Raw genomic sequence first — 26,022 nt, 5'->3', positions numbered from 1 at the left:
AGCTAGATTGTTAGACCCTATCCAACTAAGTATTCAGGATTTCTTTGTTTTAGTAGAAAGGCACACTGAAAAGACAAGGGTACCCCTGTCTCACAGTGACAGTGCATGAATAGACAGGGATGGAAAAAAACACATATTTCTGCCTTTACTACTAGAGGCTACAGCCTATAGTTGCAGTTGTACTTTGCTTTGCTGCTGTCCCAAAATTGTTCTATTATATAGTCCCTGTGAAACGCTGGCCATAAATGATTAAAGAGCACTTTATATATCGAGCAATAAAAGTGCTCTGAAATCCTGATTTTTTTTTTTCTTTTTATGATTCTAGTCACAGGCTGGGATTCAGAATCCTTTCCTGAGAAAGCAAAGTTATTCTGTCAGTCTTGGACAGCTTTATCTTAAAAAAAAGACTGCACACACATGCTTGTGTACTCTCAGAAGGAAGAGACAGACCAATTGCACATACACAGCCCTGACACACACAGGGAGCTGCTCAGCCTTGCTGCTCACACAGTGATTGCAGAGAAAGGCCCAGGCAAGCGAGTGCATGACTACCAGTGGTCAGAGAGGAAAGCACTCCATCAGCTCCTCCACAGGAACTGTAGAATCCTCACCACCCTGAATGCATTCTGTGCAGATACTAATGCTGCTCTACAGCTTCAGAAAGATCCATACAAGACACTTGAGCATACAACTCTTAAGACATTTTTCACTCCCCATTACCACCTTCATACATTGAACATACTCCTCAGCCAACATACATACTTCTAGGAAAAAGTAATTTCCAGAGTGGCAGGGACATATACCATTGCTATAGACACAGCTATAGACACACCACCTCACAGTCTGTTATCACCTCAGTCATGGATTGTCACAGGTGGGACTGTCTTGCTGTGGACCATTCCAGCACAGCCTGGGCAGACACAGGAACTAGAAAGGGCACTTAGACTGTGGTCAGTGATTTAGCTCTTCCCTCACTTTAGGATGTGGTCTCTAGGACAGCCTTTTTGTGAGCTCAAGGAGACAACATGAAAGAATTTTTATTTCTTTGTACCCAGTCCAATTCCCTGCTTCACAGCATTGAGCAGATTTATTCTTGATTTAGAATCAGCTTGGGAATTACACACACAAACGTGTTCACTGCAACCAGAAGAACTTACTTCTAACACCTGACAAACATGCACATTAAACAGGCCTTTCTCTGGCATCTTCTCTAATGTTGATGCTTTTTTAAATATACTGCTGCCACCAGAGAAGGACTCATTTGGCAATCTCTCCACTTACTTTTAATTTATCTATGGATTTTTCTCCTTCTCTTGCCTTCCTCTCCATTTTTCCCGAGATCACTATAACAATTTGACTCAGAGAACCATGCTGGCTGGCTCTGTTCTCTTCCAGCAAGAACATCAAACTGAAAGGAAGGTTTGTGCCAGGTTCTGTGTCAGCCAATATTCCTTCTATCTAGATACTCAGCAGATATGATGCTCTAAGTCTGATCCCATCAATTTCAATCCAGGTTGCTGTGTGGTGTCAGATGAATAAAACAAAACAAAAGATTTTCTTTACCCCCTGGGATGTAGGACACCTTTACATAATGCAGTAAAGCTGCTTCCCCAGCTGACAGTAATAAGAGGCAACAGTTTTTCCATGGGCTGCCAGCACTGCAGAGAGATTAATGGTAAAATATGTCCAAATGACTGAAATGGCAGTGCCCATCCTCCTCCAGTCCATCTGCACTGATGTATAACTCTTGAGATTTCTGGACAATTCAAGGTGGTTTCCAAGTAGAGGGCAGGAAGGAAGGAAAACTACAGAGCAGAGCTAATATTGAGACAGCGATGGGGAAGTACAGGAAGCATCTTCATCCTCAAAGGCACTCACATCTACTTTATGACCTTTATTCTAAATGGTCAGAAAAATACCCTGGAGGAGACCTGAAAACAGAACCTGACCCTCAGAACAGCAGCTGAGGATTTCATTTCTCCTCAGCTGAATGTTCCAGAGGGAAAACAGGCAGGAGAGCAAGAGATGGACAAGGGCACATTAGAAGTCCTATTGTTAGGATCAATTGTCCTAGATTATAGAAGCCAATGCAAACTGGCATTTGTACCATGAGCTTAAGCAGAGCACACTTGTTCAGAAAAAGGCTCAGGGTAAAAAGGGCATCAAAATGAAGTATGAGAGTTTCCATGCACATGGGATAGCCCAAGAGAGCATATCAATAACTACTTAAGTTCCCAGAATAGTCCAAGCTGAGAAAGGTGACAAGGACAGCTGAAAATGGCAGTCTCTTCTAAAACAAGAGATTAGGTTGCCAGAAATGCAGCAAATATTGGAGAATGATACTACTGAGACTGTTGGGAGCTTTCAGAGCCATAGAGCCAACATGGGTCCAAGCAGCATTTTGGCTGACAGAGTTCCTCTTAGCAACTGTGGAACTGAATTCCACAACTTTTTCCTATGCATCAAAGAGCCATGAGCTGTTCTTCGCCTGAGAACCTACTGGTGAATATAGCAGTAAATCCAGGAAGGGTAAAACTCTGTATTTAGTCATTTGTTGGCTTCGCTGTTCACATGCATTTTATGACACTGATGTGCAAGGAGGGAATTGGCATCATGTGAGCTTCTGAGACAGCAGTGAGATATTTGGAGTTATGACATACCTCATAGAGGTCAATCATCACATTCCCCTCCAGCCCTTGACTACTCTTGACATTTTCCAAGGCCAGGGTGAAGTAGACCCCTCGGGTGTCGGAGATGTACAGATTGTACGTGTCGTTCTGGTTCCACTCTTGAACAGCTGCAAACACCTGATTCTCATCTGTGCTGATAACATGCATGTCCTGGGGAAAGAAAAGAGAGGCAGGTTACTTGGGGGAGCTCTGTGCTGCCATTTCCAATGGCACCAAAGAAATTGGGGAGGAGCAAGGGATATATTTAAGCTGGAGTTTAACGCGGAACTCACTAGACAATACAGTGGCAATTTACTATTTTATTGTCCACAGCTACTCTAAGCAAGTATTCCATCCATGAATATTTTACACCAGCTCTCTTCTGCCAATTTTCAAAGTAGTAATTAACTGATGAGGTGTTAATTGAACATTACCATTGGCACTACAGCATTAAACAGCAGCACTTACACTCCCCTTACCAACACCTTCGTTTTAATGAAAATTTTGTCTGGGGAATAGGAAGGATTGTTTATTTGTTAGGGGTTTTTTCTGTTTAGCATCTGAGTGATTCCACACATGACTATGGAATCACAGATATTAATAGTGTAGGAGTTTAAAAAAAAGAAGAAGAAAAAAAAACACCATCTGAAACATCTGCTTCTTGCCCAGCATTCACAAGCCAAATATGCTCAGGACCTGATACAAGTAGGAACTAATGAGGGAACATCTGCTGCTATCTACTGTTTCTAATGACAATGTGGGCTGGAGCCAAGGCCCTGGACCACTACACTAAACAGCACACCCCAAGAAATAGAAAAACAACCTTAATCCTCACTAGATATAAAGAACAGATATGTAGTTAGATCACCAGCACTATGCGTGAAGTTTTTTTCTGCTTTTGTTCTCTGTGTTACAGCAGGCAGGAAGCAATTATAAGGTTGCATAAGTGAAGAAAAAAACAGGAACTATTGAACCTGATCTCATCTTTCAATGCCTGGAGAAATTATTACCCATTTTATTTTATTTTCCATTACAATGGAAAAAGCCACCAAGAGAGAGATTGTTATAATCAAATTCCCAGGCTCTATCTGCCCAGCAGAGGCATCCTGAGTTCTTTGGTGCCATAAAAATCTGTGGAGGTAGGAAAAGAAATGAAGATTTCTTAGCACCAGGTGATTCCCAGAAGACTCAGCTGTTCAGTCTGTTTTGGGCAGATATCCTAAAGTTATTCTGCTTCCATGAATCTCAGCCAGGACTTTCTATATGAAAACTGAGAACTTTATCAGAAAATATACTCTTTGGAAGCAGATGCTACTTCTCCCTTCTGCTAATAATAGTCTTTGAAAATTCAGTGTCTGGTGGCTTTTTACGGAGGATTAATACTTCCAGATGAAGTCTTGTAATTTAAAAATAAAAAAGTAATATAATGAAGAAATTTGATCTATGAATTTGAAAGTGGATTCACCATGGAGTTAAGATTCAGAACAGTTGCTTGTTCATCCAGATCCAGATCTGAATACAGAGTGGATGAATATGCGCTTGATTTACTTTCTTCTTTGCACTGGAGAAAATCATGTCCCAGAAGATGGGCTCGATTTGTGAAGGAACAGATTGGCTTAATTCCCGAGGCAATAGGAAAAGTAATGTAAGTCCCACTGAGTCCTACTAATTTTGGTGGTGAACAGACATCCTCTCTCAGCTCCAGCTGTGCCAGGAGGAGTTACAGCCACAGCTGTTTGTCAGTGGCTCCTCTTTTCAGACTGTCACCCTGGTTCAGCCTGCTGGTAGATCTACACCAGCAGGTGTTCCCAGTGTGCTCCAGGCAACATTGGCTAGCACAGCTCTAATCACAAGTGTTAATTTCTGCACATGGGCACACATGGGCAGGCTTCTGCATTTAAACATAGGCAGAAACTAAAACTTGCTTTGCCTAGTGAAGGTACTTCCTCATTACCTTACCATTTCATTTAATAGTTTTGTAAAAACTGGAGGAGAGGGGCAAAAAGATACTTTGATCAACACCAGAGAAAACTAAAGACAATTTCACAAATGCTGAAGAAGGAAATGAGTTAATTTATTCACTAGGTGCTTCCTGCATTTGATCAGAGCATGCTGTAAGATGGAAATCTACAGAAGATTCCAGTATGGCTGAAGGAATTTAAGCCTGGGGAAGCAGAGATTGAGATGGAATTGGTATAATATATGTAATGCAGGAAGTCAAAAAAATAGCATTCCAACTGTGTGCCTTTGGGAATAAATTAACTATTCCTCTTAATATGGCCTTGTCCAACAGATGCAGCAATGATGCACAGCTTTGATAGAAAAGGATTAGTAAATGAGCATCAAACAGATCTTGGAACAGCATCTGGAATTTCTTCATTTCCACACTGGGAAAATTAAAATTAATCAGCATATCATATTATGTACGTTTTTTCAGGATAGGGATTAATTTCTTGGGGAGGAGGAATAATACAAAAAGACAGCCTTCATCTTGATATAGCACAAGCTCCTTACAGAGATGGAAGAGGACAGGAATGTGAAGCAAAGCACCTGTCTCAAACAGTCATTATCACCTTTAGGGGCTCCCCTTGCATTTGTCTACTGAGAGCCCAAGCTTTTTTCTCTCTGTTCCAGAACATACTGGAAGTACATTAATATGCAGTTCTACTATCTGTCCCTTTTGCCTTTTCAAAGACAAAAGTAACACAATGCTGTACATGGGTTTGATCAGGTGTCTCCTCAACTGACTGAAAGCCAAGGCTTTCTGAATTACTGAACAATTGCCCCTTCTGCATTTGGTCAGGGAACATTTTTCCTGGCAAGATAAGTGGTAGGGATGTGTAATGCCAGTTTTATTCTGCCAGCTCAGTTGGTCAGAGCATGGGGCTAATAACAACAAGGTTGTGGGATCACTCCCCAGTGGGCTCTTTACTTAAGAGCTGGACTTGGTGGTCCTTGTGGGTCCCTTCCAACTCAGAATATTCTGTAAAATGTCTGTGAAGATGCTGGTTCTTGCCTTTGCCTTCTGTGAAATTACTGGGGCTGTCAGCTCTTTTAAGGTCTGTATTCTTATTTTTTTTTTGTTGTTATTTCTTCTTCCATCAGGATGTACATCCTGAGGTTGAAAGCAGGTGATGAGTTCAAAACAGAGGTACCAGATGCACCCATCCCATCCCTATTCAACTCAATACCATTTAAGACCAGGTGTTTATAAAAGAGAAATTGCTTGACTTGCTTCAATATTCTCAAATGTCTGCCCAGTGCATTGGTCTAAACTGGAGTAAATGCACCCTGTGTGCACTACAGTGTGTGACACAGCCCATATTGTAGTGCTGTGGTATGGAATAGGCAGCATCAACCCCCAGATCAACATTACTGCAACAATTAAGAGGTCTCAATAAAGTCTATTTACAGGGTTAACACAACCTGTATGCACATAGGCAGGCATCTGCTTGAATGGAACAGAGTTTCAAGTTTATTTATTTAGGCTTTTAATCAAAGTAGCTACAAGGCTGCTAATGTCAACAAGAATAATATTTTAGTTTGATTTGCTGTAGGCCATCCTGCCTGAGCAGCAGCATCACCTGCCAAGGCTGCCTGCCATCACACGCCTCCAGCTCAGGAGGAGTGACACACAGAGACAAAAAGCTTGGTATTTCCATCTTCAATTCCAGAAGTCACTTAGTACTGTTTACCAAATTTGGCCCCTCTTTCTTAGGCTGAAGGAGATGAAAGAGAATTTGGGCATAAAAGAAGCTGTATGTTCCAATTCCTTGAATAATATAACTCTCTGTGCATTTTTCATAAAAGTGACTATTTTGCTTTGATGGCAGCCTCCTAGACAGCCACAGCTCTGCTGCAGCTCCTTCCAAGCCAAACGCAGCTCTCCAGACTTTGAAGATATTCTGAGGTTGTGACAAAGCATCTTTCTTTGGGTCAAATAACATGAATATATTGCTCCAATTCCTGTTCTCTGGAACACATTGTAATTTAACTCTAGCACATTTTCCCTGGGCTTCCAGTGAATTCTTTGAGAAGGTGGACAAAAAATAAGTGTGGGCTAAAGGAAACAATAAGTTTAAAGCAAACAGCGTCTCTACAGATGGTCTGCATTGGCTGTAAATCACAATTTTTATTTGGCTTTTACAATAATCATGCTAAAATGCAGCTCTGTTGCTAAGGGCTCTTTCAAATAATACCTATTTAAATCTGATGTGGATTTACAGAGTATTTTCACTTGCTTCAGAAGGAAGTTTCAAAGTATCTTAAAATGTGGCTGAAAATTTTGAGGCAGACCACAGATCTCCTGTGTAAAAGCTAAGACCTCATGGCTTCTGGTGAGGTCCTCACTGTGCTGCAAGCTGGTTTCCAGTGCTGTGAACAGCAGCAAAGGCTGCAACAGCAGCCTAGGGAAGCTGAGGCACCAGAGGGCTGGGTTTGAACTGCAGTCTGTTTACATGAAGGTCACCCAGTCAATCCACGATCAACAGGTCTGCTGGGTTGAAGAATCAAAGACAGCCAGTTGTGAAATTAGCAAAGTTATCCCTTTGAACATTTCTACCATAAAATCTGACCTTGCTCTTTCTTTTTTTTTTTTTTCTTTTTTTCTTTTGACAATCCCTGCTTAGTTTCTGGGAATGCATTTGTCTTCTGATGTTAGACCTCCTATAGAATCCATAAGATCATTTGCTACCTTTCAGCTTAAATCTCACTTAAGACAGACTCTATCAAGAATGAAAAGGCTAAAAAAAAAGAGGCCTCTTTCTTTGTTAAGAGCCCATTAGGATACCAGCTGCAAATTGGTGGTTTCTTCAAAATGAAGCTAACATTTTACACAGGTCTTTCAAAAATTCAGCTTCAGAAGGCAGACATATCCTTTCAATCTCCAATGCTAATTCACCATTGTTAATTAGGCTGGAGACAGAGCAGGCACACAGAGACATCTTTCTGCTTGGTTCCCATTAAAATCTACTAATGAGGCAAAGCACAAAAAGCAACCCATACAAGAGAGTGAGAGGAGAGGGGAATTTTAAGACCAAAAAAAAAAAAAAAGAGAGAATTCCCTCCAAAACTTAATTAATTAAGCATAAAGAAATTGTAATTAACGTGGGCTGTGGTATCTGTCAACATTTCACGCTCATGTCCTTGACTAGCCAAAGTGCTGACTTTTGGTTTTGGTCCTTTCTTGCTTGCAAAAGTTCTGTTAAGGAAGAATACTGTTTTCCCTCACTACATGTCATCTTGCAGTTACTTGTGTTGGACTCAGGATCCTCTGTGCAACCCAAATATCTGTAGATTCATATGGGGATTCTAGCAGTAGCAACCTACCTTGGGCAGGGAGTACTTTGGCAGCTTCATCTGTGCAAATGGGCTCCTCCTATAAGAAACGTAATAATGTGGTCTTCCTCCTGATGTCAGCTATGAGAGAAGCAGGAAAGTTATCATCAGGTTTGTTTTTTTTTTATTACCAGAAAGAATATCAAACAAAAGCTGTTAAGAGAAATACCACAGTGTGGTGGCAATCGCTTAAACTGCAGTGCTGTTACAGCTGAGGAATAAACATTGATCCAACTGACAGTGGCTGAAAAAGAAAACAAGAGGAATCCCATTTTCAGCAAAGAGAGACAAAGGCTAGAATCTCATGTGAAAACTTGTGAATAGTGAAGTCTTGACTTCAGCTGGGCCATTATGTCACCTCCTGAGAGCATAGCTCTCCTGTGCCTTACAGAACACTCTCTGCTCTTTGCTATCTCTAGGCTGTTGATTACACCAGCACATTGGCAGACACGAGGCTTGATTTTTATTTCTACTTCCAGCTTTGGCTCCTGTGTGGCCCTGGACAAGCCATCACAGGTATCTGCTATCGGATCAGCTAAATATTCCAAGGTAGGGAGGGCAGGAGAAGCTCGGTCGATTTGGTATTATTGTGAATCTGGTCATATATTTAAGTGCATAAATACTGAGGGCAGACCTTGAAAATGCTGGGTTAGAGCAATGAAAAATATCATTTTCTACCACCTATTAAAGGAGGGAAAAAGAAAGAAAAAAGCTGTCAATTTTTTCTGGCTTCCAGTGCTGCTGAAGTATAATCAATGTTTGTAAAGTACTTTGAAATCCTTGGATGAAAGATACTGAAGAACAAATATTCCAAGGGATTCGCTGTGCAGAACTTTGCTTTAATTGTTTGATACCTGAGCTTATCAAGACTTTTCTTTAGTAGTAAGTGTTTTAAAATGCATTGCAGTAGTTTGAAATGCAAGATACACAGAGGCCAGGTTCATACCAGATTAAGTAAAATAAGCACTATTTCTGATTTTAAAGCTCTTCAACATTTTTTTGAAGGGAACTGGGCAAAAGTTAGGGGAAGGAAGACCAGAAATATTTTTTAATGAGAGAGTGTGAGTTTGTAAATAAAACAAGTTTAGTGCAAAAATAAACTCCCATTCCTTTATCCTACTGCTTTTAAGCCTACTAATTAATTCCAAATGGCTTAGTTGCAGAAAAGCCAGATGGAGATCAAGGAAAGAAGGGAAGGCTAGAAGGAGGGTGTTCATCCATTCCTCCAAGCACACACAACCTGGCACAGGGTCATTCCTCCTCTGAAGAACAGAAGGGTAACACCAGCTCCAGCATCAGGCAGGATGGTAAAGAGAAACACTCCAGCTCCTGTGTCAGTCGAGGCACAAACACAGAGCCACTCTGGAGTGAGAGTGTGGCTGAACAGTGACACACACCCCTGTTTTCCCTGCCTCATAAACATTTCCCTTTTGCCTCAGACACACTAGGCACAAAAGCTGTTCTGAAGCATACGTGCCAGATTTATTTGTGGATTATTTAGACTGGTGTTTAAGACTGAGTTCATTAACTGAAGCCAATTAGTAATCAACTAACCCAATGTAAAATATCAATTCCACTCACAAGCATGCTAAAATATAAACTGTCTGGAAGCCCAGTTTAGTGCTAGTGATCTCCAGCTCACCTCCACATTCCCTACAATTCTGTTGTTATTTTTCTCCTCTTCAGCTGATATTAAATGGACACTGGCAGCAGCCTAATGAAACCCACAGTGGTTCAAATCTATTCACCAGCTTTCACCTGGAACACAGCCTGGCTGAGCACATCCCATCTTCTGCCATTTCACTATAATCACAACTGAGGCATAACAATAAAGCCTGATTACTCCTTTGGTGCTTTCCCTGACTCCCTCCCTTCTTTCTTATTTCCCTCTTATACTGAAAAAAGCTTTGGTCTTCTCCCTTGTAATAGCAGATGAGTGACACACACTTTCCAGCTGGGGGGTAAAAGCAGTAATTCCAGAGTGCTGATGAGATTGCAAGGAGTGGCACAGAGCACTCCAGCACACAGAGAACATACTTCAGGCAGGAACTCTATGGCCCTACAGCAATAGGAAACTAGAGCTTAAAGGAACACAGTTAGCATTGTATCAAACTGCTCCAACCCACTCAGTGCCTTTATGGATCTGAGCAGTTGCAAACTAACACACATGCAAAGGAATGCAAGAAAAAATAATAGAAGACAAAATAATGTAATATAAAGTAGTAGAACACATAAGAGAGGAGGGTGTTCTGCACCTGAACAAAGACATAATCACCCTGGACGATCAGGGAGTTATGGTCAATGTAGCCTGGAAAGGGTTTGCTGCGAGTGGCTTCACTGCAGTTCTGCATCTTGCAGGTGATGTATTGGGCATCTGAAAGGAAAAGAACAAAAACAATACACTTGAGATCCTGAGTGCAGATTCTTCCTACTGTCATAAACCTGTTTGCTGAGGTGGCACTTTTGCTTCCCAGATCCATGTGAAGTGAATTGACACCATCCATTCAACACCACAGAGCCCTTCTTTCCCCTACATCCTTCATAAATCCTTGATTACTTTCTTCCTTTAATATCCCTCCTTCTTTACCTGCCTCAACCTCTCAATATTTCTTTCATTCTGCCCTAGATCAGATATCAGAACTATACATTTTTACCAAGGGAGAACCTTCTGTGATGCACCTCTGTATTTCCTACCGCACTTACACTCTATAGAGTAATTCAGATCAACTTGGAAAGTACCTCAGACCAGCTTCTGTTCAGGGGTTTTACCTACTTTGCTGTTGACAGCATAGGTAGATGCACTCTGGGAGACCTGGGCAATCATTCCACACTCTCTTGTAACTAGAAGTCTTAGCAGTTTCAAATTAAATGGCTAAATACAGCCATCCATCTCACAGCCATGGCAGCCATCTCATCCACTGTCACTATGTGGGATGTCCCCACCTCCTATTCTGAAGCACTGCAAGGTGCCAATCTCATAATCTGTCACCTGAAGAAAAACAATTTGAATTTCTTCATGGGGACAATTTACCCTAGAATACAGAACCAGATTCTCAGTAATCTGTTTGGACTCTTCCAGATTCATTAAGAACTTGCACTTTGTTTTATGACAAAACTGAGCCACACAAGGAACAATTTTGGCTTTTTAACATTCATACTTACATGATAGAAACACTACATTGTATTTAATGTTAAAAGTACTTCTAATAATTTTCCTTGGAGAGACACAGCCCCTTCTTTGATATAATTACCACCTTGAGATCAGAGAAATAGCATTTTACACTGAAATAGAAATGGCTGGAATTTTACCAACTTGTATTTAATCTTGGTTTTAATTAAAATCTATCATTTGACATTTCTTTCCTTGCTTCTAAGGGCTGTTGACTTCTGCTGGAAGCAGACATGCAGGGTAACGAACCTTCAGGAAAGTTCAGTGAAGGATGATTTTTTTTCTCCAGCATTTGCAGGGTTCTTGGAATATATAAAGTGCTATGTATTATTAGTTGCTGCTGTTTATAACATTTTATGCTTTCGCAGCTCACTGCAAAGCATTAATGAGCACAGCCTGGGCAGCATGATCGAAATGTATTTCCCTTCAGAGGGACATGATTTTTTCCACATTAGCCACGAGAGGGCAGGGAACGACATAATTCCCAGCCTGCTCGTTCCTGTGAGCTCAGGAAAGTTCCCTTTCAGAGCCTTTCAGCCCTCTGCAGCCAGGAAAAGGGGACAGGGGGACACAGTCTCTCCACCACCCAACAGTGCTGTGTGGTCAGCATGTCCCCTCCTTGCCCTAACAGTGCTGAAAGGTCTCTATAGGATCTCAGAACTTTCTCTTCTCCAGGCTGAGCAAGCCCAGCTGTGTCAGCCTCACATGCAGATGTGTTTCAGCCCTTGATCAACTTTGTGGCCTCCTCTGGACCTTCTCTAACAGGTCCACAGCTCTCCTGTGCTGAGGGCTCCAGAGCTGCACACAAACTGCAGGAAGGGTGTCCCACTCTGCCACAACAAAGCTCCCGAGTGAAATATGTGCCAATCCTGAGTTCAGCAAAGCAGCCTCAGTTGAAATGGTGCTACTGCCACCTGAGCTGTAAAAAGTCTGGGGGATTAAGGAATCTCCTCCACAAGAGATTTTAAAGAGCAGGCCAGGTTGACATCCATTAGAGGAGACTGAGGTTTTTTGGATTGTGCTTTAATGGAGGAATGGGGACTATCCCTATTTCTGCTGTGATCACAGGAGTCTGTGCAGCAGTGATTGTATCATTGATGAAGATTTACTAAGGCAATTCCTGTGAACTTTTACAGCGCAATTCTCCGTGGCTTCAATTCTAAAATGCCAGTAATAACTACTAAAGGGCAGAGCACTGAAATTGCTTAAGCTAATCTCCCAAACAGCCAAACACTGAGATGTGCACAACAGGAAAAGCTCCTTTTGCTACAGGAGACAGAAAGAAGGAGAAGCAGACTTCTTGCAGTGCCTGGTTCTCACTTTTTTTCCTAGGGGAAGATTTTCTGTGTTCACATTAACTTAAGGATTTTTTCCATTTCATTCTCGCGGACATTTCATGTGACTTCATTGGCAGAGGTTTGTAATTTCGCATTAATTAATGTCAATTAATGTATTCAGTTGCTAAGCTCTGGAATTAATTTCATTAGTTTTCTCACACAGATGTTTTCCCTGCCATAGGTAATTAGGACATTATGCTTTTCATTTCCAGAACCCTCACCTCCAACAATAGCTGCTGTTTTTAATATACAACAACAAAGTCACACTGTGCCTAGACAGAAGAACATAGCAACTCCCAGCTCTTACACCCCCAGATGCATTCATTTTTGACAGGTTTAGACACCCAGAGTAGGAATCTTCTCAGGGAACGGCAGCTATTTCTAAAGAGGAAGCAAGAAAAGTCACAGAACGTAGCGGTGGAGACATCTTGTAAGGGAAATCTCTGAAAAAATTGATCTGTTTCAGTGGTGAAAGAGAATTGCAAAAGCTAACACAGAAAATGTTAAGAGCCAGGGGGACCCTGTGCCATGAAATATTTTACTTTTTCCATTTAGCTTGAGCACCATGCTTGTATGTTCCCAATACAAATGGATCCAACCTGTCCCAGAGACATTTCTTGGCTCAGCTGGTGAAGGAAGGTTATTGGTGGTTACTGGAGGCTGGTTGGCCTCTGAAAAGGTAAACAGGAGAGTTTTAGATCCCTTCCTAAAGTAGTGGGACTATCCTATTCTTCAGGATATTTTGTTGACAAGTGCTTTTTTTGGATTAAATCAAACCCTGACATCCACTGCTTCCTAGTGTAAGCTTGCAGTTATGTCTTCTCAAAACCTTATCAGATCACAGAGAGAGTCAGAGAAAATGGTCACTCTACTCTGCAAATGCATAATTTATATTTTTCTTGTCTTTAGTTCACTGAGGAACGTGTCTTTTCCTCTATCAATTAGTCCACTGGGGACAAATCAGGAGTTTTATACAATGTAGTAAATTATCTGTTTCACAGATTTTCTGTGGAGCATCCCAGCTCATTACTGAGCAACTCAGACATTAGGGATAGTTTCTGCTTTTGAAGCATGACTGGCATCCTGTAACTAATGACCCATAAGAACATGGTAGTGACATATGTCACTGAAAGACCCAGGCCTGCAACCCTTCTCCCTCAGTGACTAATAAAACAAGTCTAGGTTGCCTTGGCAGGGCAGGTACATCTTCAGCATTCACAACCTCCCATGGCAATGAATTCCACAGTTTAAATAAATGTTCTCCTGTACTTTAATCTTTTGGTTTTTTGAGAAACACATGAAATGACTGTTCTTTATCCATTTCCATCTGGTCTGAACGTTGATTTTTGAAACATGCATGGTATGGGAATATGCTCACAACTCTCCAGGACTCAGCAACTGCAAAGCAATTAACCAGTAATGAAGATCAGTGAAACGAAACCATCCCATTTACTAACTATTCACAAATCTGGTTTTATCCTGCTGCTACTCTTTCTTCATTGCATGTTAGCATCAAAAATCTTTCTTTACACAGGGAAGTATATCCTCCACCATTTCTGGGATAAAACTATAATGAGAAAAACTAACAGATGTCCTTCTCCAGGACAAATACTAATCATGATCAAGAAAAAAAACCTAATTACAACCAGGAAAAGAAAAAAAAAAATCACTGCACAGGTTTAGGGGACTAGGGGAATTAATTCACCACTGTAGCTATGTTAGGAAAAGACTGCCAGGCTAGGCTGCCTACTCATTTTTTCCACAACAGTGATTGTTTTATTCTTCCCAGCAATTTCCTGTGAAAACAGAAATTAAGGTACTAGTGCAACTTTGTGATTCAGGCACTTTTGGCCAGATGCTCAGTCCCTGTGGATCAGCAAGCAGAACATGTCTGCTGGCCCCAGGTGAGACTTTGGTCTTAACCTGCATCACAGCAGCACCTAAATTATCTTTCAGTAGGAAAAGCTGCTATGTAAATCAGGACAGCAGAAGAAAAGCAAAGGAAACAAAACTACTTTTTAAATATCAGGAGCTCTCTAAATCTTTGCCAGCACATTAGAAAACACCTTAGCTTCTTTCATCCATACTTTAAAAAAAATTAAAAACTTTACTCTAAATAAATTGGTCTCTTATCTACAAAAGCAAAGGTATGGCTCATAAATGTAATAGTTGTTTTACTGTCTACAGAAGCTGTCATTCAGACATCCCCTGAGTCAGTTTTGCCATTCTCTGGAGGGCCACTGGGTACCCAGTTAGTTTCCAAGTGCCTTGTAGGAATCCATCTTTCTAATTTGCACCAACAGTCTGGATTTCTCAGTAGGCACTACCAGAATAAAAATTACCTCCCATTTAATTAGCTTGAATCAGGCCTTACTGGGATAACCCTACCAAGCTCAAATCAGATAAGCCTGTTAATTTTAGGATCCTGTGTATTCTTCACAAACCTGAACCCCTATGTGTCATTAAGTTTATACCTTCTGAAAGCACTTTAGGATGCATTTGAACAAACCCAGATTTAACTTCCACCATCACCCTGCCCGCTGTTTGTGGTGGTGAATGTAACAAAGAGAAGCTTATCGTGTGATTAAGAACCAGAGGGGATTAATTGTCTTACTGGGGTGCTGCCCTGAAGCCAGACCAAAAAAAAAAAAAAAAATCACAATTCCTGCTGACTTTGCTGGCTTGCCTTTGATCCTGTTCCAAAATCAAAGTGAAACACCGGGGACACCCAAGCGTACAAATGGAAATGTGAGATAACATTCACATGAACTTCTTCCAACAAGAAAAATCAGTTTTACCACCATGCTTTCAGCCCCAGATTGATATGGATTGGGCCTGAAGCCTTTGAAAAATAAACAAAAGCATCACATTCCACAAGATGAAATTTTGCATGGTGCTCTCCAAAGCTTACACAACAGGATGAAAACCATAAAAGGCAGCGATTAGCCCTGCAAATCTGTCTCCACCAACAGAAATAAACTGAGCAGGCTGTACTCAGCTTGCTCATCATTACCTGCACCCTACTTTGATGAGACACAGTGTGTTCCAGATATCTTTTCTGGAACCCCAAGGGGGGAAAAACCAAAAAAGTAGGGAGAGCGCAAGAAGAAGATTGCTAGCCAGATCCTCGGCAGGTGTAAATCAATGCCACTGAAGTTGTACTGATTTATGCCTGCTGAGGAACTCTTGTTTTGGTCCTTGCAAACATTTTACATCATGTACATAAGCACAATAAATTAAGTGCACAGACAGACCATAATCAGAGAGCAGAGATAGAGAGTTACTCGTGTTCTAGCAAGGAGAGCCCAGCACTCAGGTTGTTCTCTGCCCGCTGGGAGATGAATGTCCCTCAAATGCATCACAACTCCCTAAACAACACGTGTAGTGCTTCATCTCAATGACCTCAACTTTAATGACTTCTAACAGTAGTGTTTTGTGCTGAAATAGATGCTGCCCTGTTAGAATATTTCCTTTTAGCACGCCCCAAGAAATAGAAAGCCTCATGTTCCCAGCCTTGCTGCCACATCAAGTGAGTGAAATTGAGAGGAGAAATAATAATCATAGATCACAAATGATAAGAAATAGAGATAACACATTCTTTCACTGTCACTAATCCTACATCTTTTGAAATGAAAAGACCTTTAAAACTTTATAGTTTCTATCACAACTATCAAAATTCATATTCCAAAAAAGTTCTCTTTACAGTTAAATTTCCTAAGTTAAAAACCAGAATACCTTACAATTAAATTTTCAGATATTTTTTAATTTTCCAATGACAAAATGCACATCTTAAATGGCATCACTACATGTGAGGGTACAATTCAAGGGGGAACTTTATCAATTTAAAAAGTAAGTAATTGAAGGCATTATAAATACTTCTGTACTGCAAATGGTAAAAACCTTCCTGTTATGTTGCAGGAAAACTGCTATTTACTGAGGAAACAATATGGAATTAAAATGACTGGATCTCTGGCAGCTGGGCATTCAGTGTGATGCCTGCCTGAGGCAATTCAATGTTGTGGAAAAGAAATCCATGGAGAAAGATCTGCAAAGGCAGTGGAGCTCAAAGATAAACCTGAGAAAGCCTGGATGGGAGGAGAAAAGGCCAGCAGGGGGCTGAGTGTGCCTGAGAGAATTTACAGCCAATTAGGAAAATATTTTGGAGCTGCAGGTAAAGGAGGCTCCTGGAATAGGAAAAAAAACCCAAAAAACACCCCAAGAGGCAAAGCAGAGAGGGAAAGGAGCTGATGAAAGTGAAGGACAATGGCAGGACATGCAGTATCAGTGAAGAGCACACTCAGACTGGTCATTAAAAGGTTTCTAATTGGGTCTTTTCAAAGGTAGCACCTAAGGCAGAGTATCCCAGGTCTGCTAAAACTATGAAGCTATGAAAAAGGTAATGCTATGTACTGTGTGAACAAACAGCAGCTAGACTTCATGACCCAGGAACTTCTCTTCAGTGTCATGCTCCCATCAATAAAAACCATGTAAGAAGAAATAAAAGTGTTGTGTGTAGTAACTCGGGTTACAGCTTATCACCTATTCCTCCTTACCATGTTCACAGCCTGGTTAACCCAACTTTTTGCCTTGCTGGAAAGGCTTCTCTTCTGACAGACCTAAATTGGAACAGCCAAACTCCTTGTACTACATGAGTGAATCACTAAAAGAAGTGAGATTTCTACTGTTGTGTTGTATGGTTACAAGAATATGAGGAGTGCCCAGAATACCACAATATTTGGAAGCTGATGTACTTACAGCCATCCACTGTCCTTGCCTCCAGGTGCACGAGGTCAGGCTCTCTTCCATTCCCCATCATAGACCTGTAAAAGGCAGATTGAGACAAGGGCATTAAAAACAACATATACCATGAATTTCTGAGATATTGCTTTCAAAGGAGATACTGTTTAGCTGGACATAAAATCATACTCACAAATAAGAACTTATAATTTTGAAATAGTTTTGGAGTTTTTTCCTATTATGAACTTGAATATTTTAAAGAAATTCTACTATTTTATCTAATAAATGCCATTGTACTTATGAGTTCTTTATTTCTAACCCCTTTACTTAGCTTCTTTCCACCTGGAGACTCATTCCTCTTCTTGTTGGCACATGAAATTTTGATGTTTCTCCTTGTTTGGTCAGAAGGATGCGTTTCAGTTCATGGTGGAATACAGAAGACTTTAATTGATGGGATAATAGTATTTGCCAGCATACTAATTATAGCTGTTCCTTTATATTGGACATTTTATGCACATTTGCTTAATTGACACTCTTAATGATCAATGTTCCCTCATTAATTAAGAAGTTTTAAAACCTCATTTTATCCTGAGACATTTTATCACTTCTGATCTAATAAAAGCAGTATTCCATTAATAAAAGTGTCACATTGGAAATCACTGTTTGTTCCCTCTGAATTACCAAGTAACAAAGTAAAGGCATTGAGCACTGCAAATAAGGAGTTTATGGAATTAAACTTCACTTCCATTGTTGAGGTTCCCCTGGACTGGCACTGGTGGCCTCATCAATTCCCTGGAAGATTCCAAATGGGCAGTGGTTTGATGGAGAGCCTGAATGATGCACGACTGCTCTCGGTGCCAATCCCACTGTAGAGCTGCCTCAGCAGCATCTCTGACAACCTGCCTTGTTTCTGGTCTTGATCCTATCACCCAAGTCACAATCTTGGATTAAAGCTGAGGGTTAAACAACCAGTTTCTTGTCAGCTGCCTGACCTCCTAGTTAATAGAAGCATGAAGGAACACACACATTCATTTCCAGTGATAGAAAAATTAGATGTTCTCTTCAAACCCTCATTATTTTTCAGGAAATCAGAAGAGAGATTCAAACAGTGATTTAGACCTTAATTCAGTTCCCACTGACTGCAATCAGAGGCACCTCCAGTACTTAATCATCATGTGCATTAACTAATAACTATTATAAAAATGTTAACAAGACTGTGTCCTGATTAATCCTTACCTTTGCTTGACAAAATATATAGCAATTCACTAGCTGGAAAAGGTTCCGTTCTCCTTTGTTGGGGATTGAAGTTCAGAAAATACTCTGAACCAGCATTGCTTTTACCTCTTCTCCATTTTTAATAAAGTTTATGGCAAGGTGTTATTTCCTTAAACATCCAACTTCCACTTAAAATCTCTGCTTCCTGACAATTGACACCAAGTGAGGGGGGAAGGAAGCACTTTCTAAAGGCATTTTTATTAGGCCTGCTATGATCAGCAGATTTAGGGCCAAAATGTGGGGCCTGCTCATTACAATTCAGTTCAAGATAGACAGATGCCAGTGACAAACAGCTCTAAAAAATCTGCACAAGGACAAATCTAGCATAACTCCTCTTTATTCTTGTTTATTTAAGTGGGATTTAAATACTGGAACTGGAATATTGGAATAGCCCATCATTGGAACTGAGCTATTGCAGAAGACACAGTTCAGCTTTGTCAGTCCATTCCTCCTCCTGACCTCACCTTCAGGGGATGTGAACTCTCCAAAGAAACAAGGAATCGATTCCACAAATTTGAATATTTTGCCTCTTAAGAGTGCAACGATGGTGCTCATCCAGCCAAGTACATGAGTCTGCACTCAGGTGTTTTGTGAATTTCCTACTCACAATATTATTCTAACCCCAAGAGAAACACCTTTTGCATCTTCTCAGGCAAAGACAGCCAATTTTATGAGCCATAATTTACATCAAACTTTTAGGTGCCATAAGAGCAGCATATAAAGATCTGGATCCCTCAAGCCCTGAAAATAATCACCTGCATATTACTTAGTCTCAGCCAGTATTGGGACTGTAGTAGCTTCAGTTCAAGGTAGAATTAAACCATCAGTTGTCCCAAGGGGGCACAGAACAAGGCCAGCTGAAACAAGCTGGTGACAAACCTCCAGGACTTCCTTTCTTCTGATGTCTCCTAACCCCTGCACCTTAGGAATGTGACGACAAAGATGAAAAGTAAGGTCCAGAGGAGGAAATTAATAAAGTCAAAGAGGGCATCTGGGGTATAGTCAAGAGCCATATCCATGACTTCCTATCTGCCAGATCTTTCTCCCTACATTAGAAAGTACACATTTCATTGCTTCGATATACAACTGGCTTTATTTGTGACAGCACAAGGTCATGGTCAGGCCCATAATATTATATGCCAACATGAAAAATCAGTTGTAAAGAACAAGAAAACTACAAATACACATCTGCTCAAATAATTATTAACTGAACAGAGCTGACAGCCAGAAACATACCAGTTCCATCTGGATTCTGCTGAGAGCTTACTGACCAGCATTTTTGTAATGTCACATTTTTTGGATCAGGCTGTCTTGTTCCATGGTAGCCCTAGGCTATTTCTTTATACATCTCTCCATACCACCTGAAAAGCCACATAAAGTAATATTCATCTTACCCAGCTGTACATCACAGATGTACAGCTTTAACTAATCCCACTCAGCTCTCTTTGCAGGCAGAGAGATGAAACAGGCAGTTTTCACTCTGGATCAGCTGAACAGTGTTAGATACGACTTTGTGAGAATTTTTCCTGGAAAGGCCTGTTTCTCTCCATTGAATTTAAGATGTCTGGACACCCACACTACAGACACTCACATGTGATCACATAAAGGTCCCAAAATAGGAAACACAACAGACCTGAAATATGTTTAATATCTAATTTTAAAAACACAAATTACAGATGAAATATGGATTGCAATTAAAGGGGTAATTGAATGTCCTGAACAGTCCTTTTTCTGAGAAATGTTTTATATAGCTTACATCAGCCTTATTATTTACTCTAGAACATATAAAAGCCTAGGAGACATTATGAAATGTAATGTTGACCACAGTGAGCATATACAGGAGATAAATATCGTGCTTTTGGTTGTGCAGCCCCTGAGAACACACTCTCTCTAGGAAGACAGACATATCCTTTCACATCCATAGGACAATCTGTTCCTAAAGCATCTACTGGAAAAAAGGTGCTAGGAACTGTAGGATGTATATCAGAATTCCTGAATTTTCAGTATGTCAACCAAATCAATCACAACACTACCAAGCATCCCGCTAGTCTATCAGAGGGTTTTCTTGTCTCCTTCATGGCTGGGGAAAAAACCAAAAGCATTATCCTTAGAAGCTGAGAAAGTCAATGTACTTCTACAAGACTGAGTATTAAGTAACAGTTTTAAACCCATGGTGTCAATATGAAAAAAGAATGAATAACTGATTACAAAGAAATTCCATTTCTGACCAGACTGGAAGGTTCTTAAACCAAAGATAGGATGATCAAAAAAAAACAAGCTTCACATGTGGAAGAAGGAAACTACATGCTGGATGGGCCCAGGAGAGCACCAAAGCCTCCAACTCAGTGTTTGTAACTTAATGCAAGTGCCCACTGTACCTCATTATCTTGTGTGCACATGGTCAGTGCAACATGGGCAATGCACTGCTTCCCAAGGTAGATGAGGAACAGTGCTGTGTGCTCAACAGCTGATAAACCAAGCACCCTACAAAGAACAGGGGAACACATCAACAACATTCTGGGACCCCCTCTGCTACTGACTTCTCTCAGAAATCTCTCTAAAAACAAACAATAGTCCCAAATTAGCCATTCCCTGTTCTGAGCAACTTCTGTTCTCTATGCTGGCAGTGCTTTCTTCTCATATTTCTCAAACCCATTCTTCCCTTTCAGCATCTGCTCTCAAAGACCAAACACTCATATACCCACAAACTTTTCTTCTTGCCTCAGTCTATGTTTTCACTTTGTGGTAAAATGCCAGCATGTCCTTTGTCCGTCCCTTTAATCTCAGGCTTTCTGTAATACTCCCAGAAACTTAAGGACACCAGGGATATCCTTGCAAGGCTTACTGTTGAATGGTGCTTATTGTATTTTTGTGATTAACTTCAAGTGTTTTGTTGGTATAATTGTCTGGATGTTTTAAAAAAAGAAAAAGGAAAAGAAAAAGAAAAGAAAATCTTTTGGGAAAAGGAGGATTTAGAAAAGCCAAAGAGAGTGCAAGGCAGTGATCCCACTGCCTTTACACTGAAGATGCTTACATTTTGAAAAATTTAGGACCCCCACGGTCCTATTGCAAAGTTGCTTCCTAAAATTTTAATCACTATCAAGCCTGCTAAGTAGTTATCTGCACTCGAGAGCCTCACAAATCGATAGCACTGGCTGCAGCACAGTAATTGCTCTGAATGCAGATTCCGCATCCACCGTGAGAAGCGACACAGGGAAAAGACCCCAAATCATCCCCTGGTTTGGAACTAGGCTAAACTAAACAAAAGCAGCCTGGCACTGCCCATAGCACAGTAAATGCTAGTTGGCATATTTCTGCAGTGACCAACCCCTTGCCATCTTCTCTGTCTGAAACATTTCTAAAACCTTGGCTTCCTTGGCCCGTCAGCTCCTCTGAGCCAAGAAAATTCAATAGAGACCCTGTTATCCTGGGGTTTCCACCTCTTCTATCTTTTTTCACTTCTAGGGACAAAAGCAATTGTTTATGGATGCTGGGAACTGATGAGGCTTGCAATGCAGTCAGACCACTCAGAACTGCAAAAAGGCATCATTGTGAAGAAAGCAAAAGCTACTTGCTGCACCTAATTTCAAACTACCATTTTTTCATAAACAATGAACTCAAAACACCAGACAATAAGGGCTGCGTCTCAGGGGTTTGTGCATTCTGGAAAGCAGCTTTGGGTGCCTTTGGTTCTGGATGCTTGACTTCAGACACAGACACACTGTATCTGGGACTATATACACAAGAAACTCAATGGCAATCTTTTCATATGTATTTCTTGTATCATACATGCTCACAGCAGCCAACATCAAACATCTTTTAAGACAGGCAGTAGCAGACATTGTTATTTTACAGGATCTTTGATGCAAATGGCCCAGAATGCCAAATCCTACCATGCCCTTTTCACAGACAAAACCAGTGTGAACATCCCTCATTCATTATATGGACACAGAGGATTTCTACAGCTTTTCCATGTCTCAGAGGAAGTGACCAAATGCCGAATTAGGACTCCTGTGCCCACGCCCACACCTCACCTGCTTTGGGGGTAAACAGGTATGACTTGTTCATGCAGCAAAGGCTGGCAGACAAATGACATAACAGCCTGTTTCCACTAAGGTGGATGGAATGAGATCCACACAGTTCTGGCCATTTTGAGATTATCAGCACTGAGTGGGAGTAGCTCAGATGTGGCTGCAGTGCAATGCCAAACAGAAAAGTGACATTGCTTGGAAAATCCAGTTTGACTACTCAGCATGAAAAATGCTTATGTGCCTCAGCTGCATTCCACAGATGGCTTTGTTCTTAACAAGCTATGTATCTAAGATGCCTCCTGACCTCAGCAATCCCTCTTCCTAGTCCCAATTTGAGCAAATCCCCATCTCCACATACACTGAGTTACACAGAAAGACTAACTAGCTGCAACAGTCATGTGGAAGAGGGAATGTACTCCTAGAGATCCTTATGCCAAAGTTGTCCTATGAGCATAAATATTCTAACAAGCTTTATCCTGTCACAATAAAGCTATAAAGTTGCTTTGTTCAGCACATGATAACGGCTTTGTAATTCAATTATTGGTAGAATTTGCCTTTAGGGATTTATCTTCCTTTAGCCTCAGCACTCATGCGAATCCCTTATCGTAAATCTTGCCAATGCAAAACCAGCTCCTCCACTGCCTCTGGACATATCCTGTCACTTCATGTTAAAAAACTGGCACCTTCCTCCAGTTCAGTGAATGGCAGATTACTGGTTTTGTTTTGAAGGACAGAATGAAAACAACAACAACAGTGGATGATGCTCATGTTGTCCACGGCAGCATCAATTTTTTGGTCCCACTGATGTTTCTATACCACTAAATTCTAATTTCCATTCACAAAAATAGTAACATGTAGCACTGAACAGGGAGCTTTTTGTCCAAAGATACAAAAGCACTTGACAATCAACCTTTAAGTAACCTTCCCTGCATGGTACTGATTTGTTCAAGACCTATGGAAAAGTACAAGACAAGAACACCAAGTTAGAAATAGGGGCTGAGGAAAATTTTTGTTCTCAGCTTTATAGATAAACTTCACTGATTAGTCAAGAGCACAGGGGCCTCATTGATTTGACCAAGATCACACAGTTGCTATGTGGCAGAGACAAAAATAGAGCTGAGAGTCCTCCAGGCTCCTTTTTCTTTTACTACTATATTGACTCCATGAGGACTTTGCAGATACTCTCTGTTCCTTTTTTTGCTTGCAGAGGTCAGTGAATCTGCCCCAGGGAGCAGAGTGTGGGAGGCAATTCTTGTGGTTTCTTTAGTTCACTCCCTATTATGTGAAATTTCACAGATTTTACTATTCCTGGAACATACTTTAAAGAGTGCTTTCCAGCTCTAACATCTCCCAACCACATCCTCCTGACATGTTTTAGAAACACGGACAGATTCCAGATAGCCATAAATCAGCAATTCATTTCTTTACATCTGGCTAATAAACCTCCCCTGACCATAATTTAATTAGTTTTTCCCTGCTACATCTCTGCACTATTCTTTCCCACATGGTGCAATCACACGAAATGATACAATTTGGTGCAATTCAACTGGCAGCCACTGGGCTAAATCCATGCTATGGTTTGCTTCAGTCAGTTTGTCACCCTTTCTTTAGAACTGACAGAAAACAGAAGTGCAGTGAGTAAAGCCCAACTTCTCCTAATTGTGCCACCTCACAGCACTGACCCAGAAAAGCAGGTGGTTGTTGCTCCTGACACTGAAATAGGTGAGTCGGTAACTGGGGGTAGTGGTGAGACTTTCAGGCTGTGGGGAGTAACTTTTACTCTCACCATCCCACCACTTTTCAGAGCCCCAGTGCATAATGACCCACACTCTCCACACTCTGTTGTCTACATACCCCACAGCTTTGAGGGCAGCAGCAAAGGAAGCCTTCTCCCCTGCGACAGCTCTCTGTGGGATGCTCCAGAGAGGAAACTTAGCTGAAACTCTGAAATAGATGGATGCAAATTCTCAGGAGGCAGTTGCCTATTGCTGGTAACACAGGGTGGGAGGAATGTCTTAAAATGAGGATCTAAACTAAGTGGATAAAATTCAGTTAACCAGGACTAGATCCTGATTTTAAGATAGCCTTATATCTCTTTTACATATATTGTAGGAAACTTAAGACTTCAAGCTGGAGGAGGAAAGTACCCTCTAGTTACAGCCTCTGAGCTCCCCTCCTTGGTATCATGAACCAAACCTACCTGATTTACAGCTTCTCTGCTGGTACAGCTAATAGGATCACAATTTCCCATTGTGTTAAGGAATGTCTCTCCCACCTTGCAGTGCTGTGGCCCAGCCAGGCAGCTCTGGAGGAGGCCAGCAAGTCATGTAGAGCAGGAGAGGAAAGTAGCACAGCGTGCTGCTCATTAAACATACAAGAGAACAGAGCAGTGCAACCTTCCTGACACAGACCCAGACAAATCCACAGGTGATTTACCTGTGCACTGCTTCACCTTGTCAAAGTCTGTCCTTTACAGAGAAAGCAGCTCCTAATTCCAATGCCTGCTGGAGACTGACACACCTTCCAGGGTCCTGCACAGCACTGCAGGCTCCTGTTACTGATCAGCCCCCAAACCAAGATTCTGAACATGGTGAATGGATGCCTGCCTACTTCTGCAGAACTTTAATGAGGGAAAGTGGGTGATGTAGAAAAGCTGAAGCTCATGGGAGTCTGTACTCCTTTATAAAGTATCTCTGGGTGATTTTTTAAGAAATAGCTGCTGAATTGGGAAAACTGAAACACACCAACCTATGCACCAACCAGACTGGGTCCCAAAAGGCTTAATCAGATGAGCATTTACTTCATTCACACCTGCTGAAAACTGTCGTGGGTTTCTCTGGCATGTACCCATAACCACCACATTTAAGCTATGAAAAAACATTTTAAAATTAATTTCCTCCCTTCAACTCACTGAAAAAGGCTTGTGTGTTAGATCAAGTGGATGATTTCCTGGACAGGCTGTCACAATGCACTTTGATTGGCATCTTTCCCATCAGCTTCCAGCAGTTGCCCTGCAGTGATTAAAAGGTCTTGTTCAGCCATACACAGCATCATTTGTAAACAGCCCAGGCACTGAGGCATTTAAATTGCCTCAGCCCACCTGGGTGGGCGTGCAAATCTCACCAAGCCAAGAACAGACAGAAACACTGGGACAGTGCACCCAGCTTGCTCCAAGTGCTTGAATATAATGAAGTTTTTAACAGGGCTTTGACACCTCATCCCCTTGATTTTCAGCTCTTTCAGCTGCTCCAGTGAACACCGTCAGAGCCTTTAAAATACAGTCTCCAGCCTCCTCTGAAAAATAAAATTTATATACTCTATAATTACACTGTGAAGATTAACTTTCTTTGCTACTACTCATAAAAGAAACACAAATATAGCCCTATCTACTTATCTGTCCTCCCAGCTGCTTACAGGCTTTTCTCCCCTTCAGTGTGTGTGCATATTTTTGTATTATTTGATGGAAG

General features: G+C 41.1%; 1 protein-coding gene across 3 annotated transcripts in view; it reads right to left on the bottom strand.

Annotated features, from left to right (window-relative positions):
• The window catches only part of SORCS1 (sortilin related VPS10 domain containing receptor 1), a 257,123-nt gene that overhangs the window by 58,341 nt on the left and 172,760 nt on the right, over positions 1–26,022 (bottom strand). For all 3 annotated transcript variants that reach the window (XM_059477096.1, XM_059477098.1, XM_059477097.1), the window contains exons 6-9: positions 17,268–17,332; positions 10,262–10,380; positions 7,998–8,087; positions 2,661–2,840 (exon numbers count right to left, since the gene is read on the bottom strand). In XM_059477096.1, the coding sequence (XP_059333079.1) occupies positions 2,661–2,840; positions 7,998–8,087; positions 10,262–10,380; positions 17,268–17,332 (454 nt within the window). The remainder of the gene's footprint in view (positions 1–2,660; positions 2,841–7,997; positions 8,088–10,261; positions 10,381–17,267; positions 17,333–26,022) is intronic.

This window comes from Ammospiza nelsoni, chromosome 8, assembly GCF_027579445.1.
Source record: "Ammospiza nelsoni isolate bAmmNel1 chromosome 8, bAmmNel1.pri, whole genome shotgun sequence".
Lineage (NCBI taxonomy): Eukaryota > Metazoa > Chordata > Aves > Passeriformes > Passerellidae > Ammospiza > Ammospiza nelsoni.
The sequence above is the reverse complement of the archived record's forward strand: the minus strand, read 5'-3'. Positions and strand labels throughout refer to the sequence as shown.